Here is an 8,050-nt window from a genome sequence, read left to right as displayed (position 1 = left end):
GCGTACTGCATGCGTGGAGGCCGGAGGTGGGTTAAGCGGAGACGTCCGTCCCGCTAAACAACCCAGGGCTGCGCCTTCAGGGCGAGGCAGGGAGCGGTGAGGGCTGAGCGGTATGCCGTGGCCGTGCGTGCAGCTCGGTCCCTGCAGCCAGCCTGTGCCCTTACGCCTGGGTCAGAGCTGGAAAGGCGTTCGGCGGCCACGTGTGCACTCGTGTTTCTGAGCCTGAGAGGCGTTCTGTAGCTTAGCGAGCAGGGAAGGCCGGGCTGTAGTACGACAGTCACTCAGAAAAAACACAGTTCTCTGCTGTTTGTGTCCCTGGGCTAACAAATATGCAGCAAGTTGGGTGAAGGAGTACGTCCAGATTTCAGTTAATCCTCTTGTTTTGGTGTATACATTAGGTCATTTGTCTCACCCGATTTGCTCCATGCTATGTGAACAGGTGTGTCAGCATCACGGAGGGCAGCATTAGGGTGCATTGAGCACTGCTGGGGGCCAGCAGCAATGCAGGTGGGCACCTGTTTGGTAACTGCAAGACTATGGCACAAACCTGAAACGTACAGGGGAAGAAAGAAAGCAATGAGGACTGCATCTCAAGCATTTAAAATGAATGCATTCATCTGAGGACTGTCTGCTGTTGATACTCAGCCACTTGTGCCTCTTCAGTATTTTGATGAGCAGTGTTACATACAACTAAGCTATGGAAACAGCTGCTTTATGTTTACAAGCTTGTGTGAAAGGCAGAAACTGTAAAACTTCTTTTTAAAAATAAGTATAAATGCTAGCAGATTTGGTTAGACTAAGATTTTCTTGAATCCGCAAACTCACCGAGAAAGCTCCCTATTGAATCTTTGTAGCAAGTGTAGCCACAGGGAAATAACTGCATGCTCTCTGTCTTCCCAGTCTTGAATTATGAATGGTAGTGTGAACAGGAAGCCTTCGACATGTAAATGGTGTGGTCATTTGATTAGTTTGAGTTGTGCAGGTTTGTGATTATAATTCAGGTTTGGGATGTGTTTTCTGTATTTCTGGGTATTCCAGCATGTCTTATTTACATGTTGATTTTGTTGACTGTCAGCAGCAGTAGTATAGATTGCCAGTAGTGTGGCAAGGTCTTACTGATCTGCAGGTTATTTGAAGTGAGTTGATGAAAGTGTAGTACAAAAAGAAAATTTTGTGTAGGAGTTTGCTGTAAAGGAAGGTGATGAGTTGTAAAAATAACCAAGTGTAGAATTGTTCTGAAGGTGAAAGTGCTGTTTTTGTGGTGGCAGAGAGGTATTATGTTTTTAGAGCAGCTTGCTAACAGTGTAGCTCCGTCTGGTGCTGTTGCTGGACTCACATGCTGAGTTTCTGATGGTGAATAGCAAATCAGAGAAGACCAAAGATTCCTCATATCATCAAATGTCCTGTGGTATCGAGGAAGGACAATATGGTTTCCATCCTGTTCTTTGTTCTTAGAAAATGTATGCATCTGTGAGAGAAATACACTTCTGAATGTATTTCTTTCTCTCTGGAGTTTTCTGTTTTGCTGTGATCCTCCCAGAGTGCGAGAGTAAATTCAGAGAACAAAAATCAATTTTATATCTTTGTGTAGAAGAAAAACTTGATGCTTGTTTCTTCTTACAGATGCTGAAGTCAATAGCAGGAAGAAGACATTCACTGAGGTTCAGACAGAACGATTGGAACAGGCAGATCGGAGTGTTTTAATTAAGTGCCCATCAAAACTTAATGAAAAAAATTACTGCAGTATTTATCCAGCCATGGAAAAATTGACAATTACTTCTTTTTTGAAAATCGTGTAAGTAGCTGACAATACAAAGTAGAATCTACGCTTAGATGAAAAGAAACACAATAATTTGGTCAAGCCTTATACATCTAAGTTATGCATAATATATAGTATATTCAACTAGTTTTTGTCTTTATTATTGATTACAAGATGTTGCACAACAAATTTGTGTATTTAAATTACCTAAGCAATGCCTGTTTTTAAGTGAATCTCACGACTTGTTTTATGCCAAATCTTTGAAATTTTGATGTTGCACTGCTGATTTTCTGAAAAATAGAGCTAACCCTTTAGTATGCTTCTTTTTGAAGGTAGATGTTTAGTGCTTACTATCAAGAATAACATGGCTTAATTTTTTTTGACCTTTTGTATAAAATTTTCTTAAAAATATTAACATACGGGAGCAGTCATTCAGCTTCAGGACTTTTTCTAATATGCCACAGTATTTCCAGGCAGATCTGAATAATGTGAGTGCAATCAGTTCGATGCTCATATGCATTTATCTAACACTGTTTCCATTTTTAATATTTTAGGGTATTAATGCTTTAATAGAATTTTCTGAGAAGAGCAGTGTAGCCTCACTACAGGCTGTTACTGGAATTCCAAGGGCTGCTGAGCATCATGTTGTCCCATATAAATCCAGACTTTTTACTTTCACACTGAAAAACCCCGGTAGTCAAGCTGCTGAAGAAAGGCCAGTAAACCTCTCTCCACAGTCTCACATTCCAGTGAATGAGCTTATTCCAAAGCTTTGTCATGCAGACAGTGTAAGTATAAGTTCTCTCAAGTGAAAACGAACCATGTCCATGTAACATTTGCAAGTGGTCGTGTGAAGCTTTTAAAGCATTTTTTTTTTCTGTTAAAAATAACCCCTTTTAGAATTGTGTCAATGGTTGTCATACATTGAAACAAACAGGAAAAAAAATGACTGATTCTTACAATAATTTTGTCTATAGGAAATAAAGTTGTTTGAGTCTAAATTAAAATTTTCTAAGTGCGGTGGTAGTAAGTGGATGAAAATATATATCGGTAGGCAGAAGATGGGGCGTTATGTTTTTGCAATGTTTATTTTCTTATGTAGATAAGCAGTCAAATGTACATTCTGCTGAATGAGTATCAACTTACAGAAGAAAACATCAAGCTTCGATACTTGGCCTGTTCTCTGGTTCGGGATTTTGCACGCGCGTATTTTCCAGACAGCTCTGTAAAGCCATTTGGCTCTTCAGTGAACACCTTTGGCAAATTGGGATGTGATGTGGACATGTTTCTGGACTTCCGTGATATACAGAAGCATCCTACAAAAATGGTAAGATGACTCCGTGCAGCTCTAGTCTTCATCCTTTGTAATAGGAAGAAAATAACTTGCTGGTTGTGCAGGCTTTGTGTGTACTGTCAGGCTGAAGAAAACTTTCATCGTCCAAAGCTGATTCAGCAGTACCAGATCTTCCAGTCCTGCTGCTTTTTTCTTTTCTGGAGCTGCTGGACTTCACTAAGGCTGGGCTGTGATTTTTAGGGTCCTCTCTATCCTGATACATAATAATCTATCTGCCTGTGTGTGTGCATTTTGAGAGTGCTGTCAGATTGTTTTTCCTCAGATTAGAAAGTTACTGTAACAATGCTACAGAAACATTACCTGTAAGTGTGTGTGGAGGTGTTGAGGGGTAATGCTGGTGGATAATTGCACTTAGCACTGTTCATGTTTGCAGTGTCTGTCCGGAGACAATTTATTGTGTTAGCATTGTATGGTTTCATTGAGAACGGAATTGGTTTGGCTTATTACTGGAAGGAACCTGAGGATGTGCTGGGAGCAGGACCTAGGAGTGAAGCAGGAACTGAGCCAAATAATAATGCAGATGTTCTTAGTTGTCGCACTTTCCATAACGTACTTTGTAATTATTTGATTATCTCATTGATAACACAGCAATGAGCACCAAGACAGTTGATGCTTACTAAGCAAGTGTAGAGGCTTGAAATTGAAATATGTTCACTTGAATTTGCTGACCAAAGTGCAGAATTTCCATCTGTATCTTGAGAAGTTGGATGGTTACACAACACTGCCAATAAGCAATACTCAGGGAACAGCATTGCTTTTTTCAGCACACGTATTCAATTTTATCTTAACTGTGTTTTCACCCATGCAAGGATGTGGAAGTCTGTACTGTATATCCCTGTATTGGGATTCAGGCAGCTTCAGATTGTAAGAGTTATTTAGAATGGGTTGTATCTTGTATCTTAGTCCTGGTGCATGCAGGCATAGAGAGTGGGAAATGACCAGGCAGGGCATTTTTGAAAGGCTCTTGTCTCTTGCTGCTGTTTTTTTTTATGGATAGTGTAATTGTCCTTTTGAATTGGAGAAGGAAATATGAAAGGAGGTGAGAATTGGGACAGTAAGAAGGTAGATTTGGATCGTAAGTATCCTGTGAACAAGCTGGGATTCTTCATGAATTCTGAGTTGGTAATTAAGTGATTCTGGCATTTTGAAAACTGTTCTCTTCATTTATATAGTAATGGCTTGGGGAAAGCTAGTTCTGTTTTCCTCTTAAAAAAAATGACGATGGCCTAAAGCTTTTGGAGATTGAGATTTGCTCAGCTTTTCTGTGCTACTTCTGTTTTGCCTTGTTTTTGATTTTTAAAGAAATATGCCTTCAAAGTTTTCATTTTTATTGCAGTGATCGATTATAATGAAAGATATGTCAGTGGAAAGACAAGATCGCTGAGAGTTTGTTGGAAATCCAACAACCCTTTACATTTAGTTGCCTCTTGAGTTTTGGGGAAAAAAATCTAAGTATAAAATGTCTGTTTTCAAAGCACATATTGTAACTAGCTGATGTTTGGTACTGATGCTCTGCAGCAATAAAATCCTTCTTTCATGTCATACTTTCTAAAGAAAACACATACTCTGAAGGCAGTCTTGCAGTAAAAGACGAATTCAGAATTGCAAAACAGGCCTAAGGAAGAAAGGTAGTGGGTCATGGTAAATCTTAGGTTTAAACATCTTTAAAAACATCTTTCCCACAGTTTAACATTTGTTTTAATCCTTTTTATATGCATATATCAGTTGTTCAGTCAGACCGGTATTAAAAACTGTGTTGGATTGGTAAACGTATGATTTCTCTGAGCACATGTACTTCAGCAGGGCATTAATCCCAGTTCTGAGAAAAATGAGCATACCTGAAATGTATTACTTAATGTGTGAAAGCTGGAGAAGAGATCATCAAATCAGTCATCGTTCTGCAGAAGTCCTGTATTAATGCCACGAAAAAGAACATTTGGCTGTTGATGTCATTTATCCTGAGAGGTCAACTTTTTGTTTGTGGTTTTGAAAAACTTTTGCAAATCAGAAGGGAGGCAAGTGTACTCACAACTGCCCATTTTTTAATGTTTTTTCTCTTTTGTTGTTTTTTTTAATTTTGAAGCGATGACATGCTGAGATATCACGGAGTATTAGAGTATGCTTAATAAATTCAGCTTAAATTAAATGATTCATGTCACTGCAGTCCTATTTTGTAAGATCAGCGGAACAGAAATTTTCACTTTAACATCCCTGTGCTTGAGATCAGCTACTAAAATAGTTTTGAAATCAAGGTGTAGAAAAAGGAGATTTTCTTTTGATTGACATAATGAACGATGTCATTCTAATGACAGATTTCCTGGACCATAGAACTTCCCTTAGTTTTTTTTTTTAATTAGCATTTCTTTACATGTTCTAAGATGCCTCAGATCAAAAGGACAACTAATTCACTGTTGCTCTCCCAATATTTAGCCTTTCTGGAGAGGTTTCAGTCCACATCATCAGTACTTCGGTAAATAGTTCCCTTACCAAGATCAGATTATCAGTGCAGCATTTGTTTTCAGCTTCTCGTGGTTTGGGAGATGAGTGAATAACTTAAAGCAGAGTTCTGTGATAATTTTAGAGTAACAACAGGTGTTTGAGAGTAACATTTAAGCTACCGAGGGTAATGAATTTACCCCCAAAGTAGTAGTTTGTCCAAACCTTTTGAGTGGCGTGGCAAGAACTGATGGAGAATCACAAGTGGTGTCAGTACTTCATTCTCCCACAAGAGGAACCAAAACTCCATCTGTAAGTCCTACTGACTAAGAGTGTCTGTTTCATCATGAAAAAGTCCATCCAGCTTCTAAGATACTGAGCTGCCACCCAGGAAGGCACATAGTGATATTTTTTTTGTCACATAGAGCTACAAACACGAGGATGCCTATGTGTCAGCCAAGTCCCTGTATTTTTTTTTTTCCTGCTACCTCCCTCAGAGTTGTAGGCCCCTTTCTCTTTGAGCCAGCACTGCTGTAGCATGAAGCTGCTCAGCCCAGTGTGGTTAGGGACCACTCTCCTGATATGCTCACACACATGCTAGCTCGAAAACTGTTGGCAGCAAGGAAAGGTTGCCTTAGTTGTTATCATAGAGACATAAATTTCAGTTCCTGAAGTGAAGCTGTGGGAAGGGTTGCAAGGTTTGTGACTTCTGAGCTGTTTTGCCTGTCTGCATTCTTTGCACTGGTGTGGTGGCAACAGAAGTGACCACCTTTACTTGTCTCCTGGAGGACTAATTAGGTCACTGTGTAACGCTGTTTGTATTGTGTGCATTCACATTACATTCATTATATGTTTCAGAGGGGAGGATAAGCCACTGTCAAGCATCAGATCAGCAACCAAAATTAGCTGAGGCTTAAAAACTGAGAGAATATAAAGAGAACAAATTCTGTAGGTTGTTTTACTGGAATGTAAACTGCACATGTGGCAGTTCAAAATTCAAAGATCTGCAGGGAAATTTATGTCTGATGTTAGAAGGCAGCTGCTCTGGTGTGATTACTTTAAATCTTAAGGAAACTAACCTTCATCTTGAAGCAGTAAGCAACTCGCGTGCTGATTCTTTATTTTATTTTTAAATAAAAAAGACGTTTTCCTTTATACTTGTACTAACTAGTACATTGTACTTTGAGGTTATGAAATAGAATTACTGGTGGTTTGAAATTGGCAGTGGTTTGGTTATGTTTTGTCCCTCCTACTTTGTAATACCTTCTTCAGTCAACGTATATACCGTCTTGAGAATTCCAGAATGAATTGTGTTAGGTAATGTAGTGGCATTGTACCCTCATCAGATAACTTCACAATAAGTCACTCACTATCAATGTGGGAAAAATTGAATCACTGAGGACAGAACTGTACAAGAAAAAGCAATATGGTTTAACTTTTTACAAGTTCTGCAGATTGCTTTGGAAAATTCACCGTACAAGCTACTCTGCAAACTCTTGTAATCTTGCTGAAGTATTCTTAAATTTCTCTTTAGTTCCAGAACTAATAGTTTACTTTTCAAAATCTTTCGTTAGAAAAAAGGTCCCTTTGAAATGGAGTATCAGATGAAAAGATTACCATCGGAAAGATTAGCAACTCAGAAGATTCTTTCTATAATTGGTGATTGTCTTGACAATTTTGGTCCTGGGTATTCAAGCGTACAGAAGATACTCAACGCTCGCTGCCCCCTGGTGAAATTCTCCCATCAACCAACAGGATTCCAGTGCGACCTGTCAGTGAGCAACAGGTAAGACCTGGTTTTAAATGGTTTAGGATGAATACTAAGTTCTGGAAACTTGTAATGAGAAGTTCCAGCCTACTCAGTTCTGTGTTTTTTATCAAATATGAATGTTGGGTCTGAAAGGGATATTTTTGCCTATTAGAACTTTGTTTCCCAATGTGTTAAATATCTGTTTCTCCAATATAGTAAATAATTGCTAGCAAAAACTGAAGGCCTGAAAAACATTCTACCCAATAAGGTTGTCTTGTAAGGAACTGAAAGCAGACATGGTTCTTAAGTCATCTCTTCGTGTACATGTATATGCAAAGCCTTGTTTGGATTGCTTTCCAAATTAAGCAGCCGTATCATGAGAATTGTAATTATCAGCTGATTTGCAATCATTGGATTTCTAGTTATTTTGGGGTCTGCATCCTTTTTACTGGCAAAATATCTGGAATACTGCATTAACTTTGTGCATTAGAAAACAGCCTGAAGTTTTACTATCATTTGTACCATTCACAACAGCACCCAGTAGAGGGAGCAGGCATCTCACAAATTGTTCTCTGCATCTTTCTCCTTTTCTCCTTGCTCCCATGTTTTTAGGTAATCAGTGGCTGATAGTCAAGCATTTGATTTATTTGTTTTGCTGTCACTTACTTTGTTAAGAAATAACCACCTGAATCCAGTATCCATCTGTAGCACTAGCAGACGTGCACATAATTAAAAACAAGTATGTAACCAT

General features: G+C 38.8%; 1 protein-coding gene across 1 annotated transcript; it reads left to right on the top strand.

The window, feature by feature from the left end:
- Window positions 1–1,610: 1,610 nt before the first annotated feature.
- Window positions 1,611–7,364, top strand: LOC100540017 (poly(A) RNA polymerase, mitochondrial-like; the record flags this gene model as incomplete). Its single annotated transcript, XM_010712519.3, is given in 5 exon segments — window positions 1,611–1,728; window positions 1,731–1,795; window positions 2,314–2,547; window positions 2,862–3,086; window positions 7,124–7,364. Coding segments are annotated over 5 exon segments (858 nt in total), but the record flags the coding sequence as incomplete, so codon positions are not given.
- Window positions 7,365–8,050: the final 686 nt, after the last annotated feature.

This window comes from Meleagris gallopavo, chromosome 6, assembly GCF_000146605.3.
Source record: "Meleagris gallopavo isolate NT-WF06-2002-E0010 breed Aviagen turkey brand Nicholas breeding stock chromosome 6, Turkey_5.1, whole genome shotgun sequence".
In the NCBI taxonomy this organism is placed as follows: Eukaryota; Metazoa; Chordata; class Aves; order Galliformes; family Phasianidae; genus Meleagris; species Meleagris gallopavo.
This window is presented reverse-complemented; position numbering and strand designations above follow the sequence as displayed.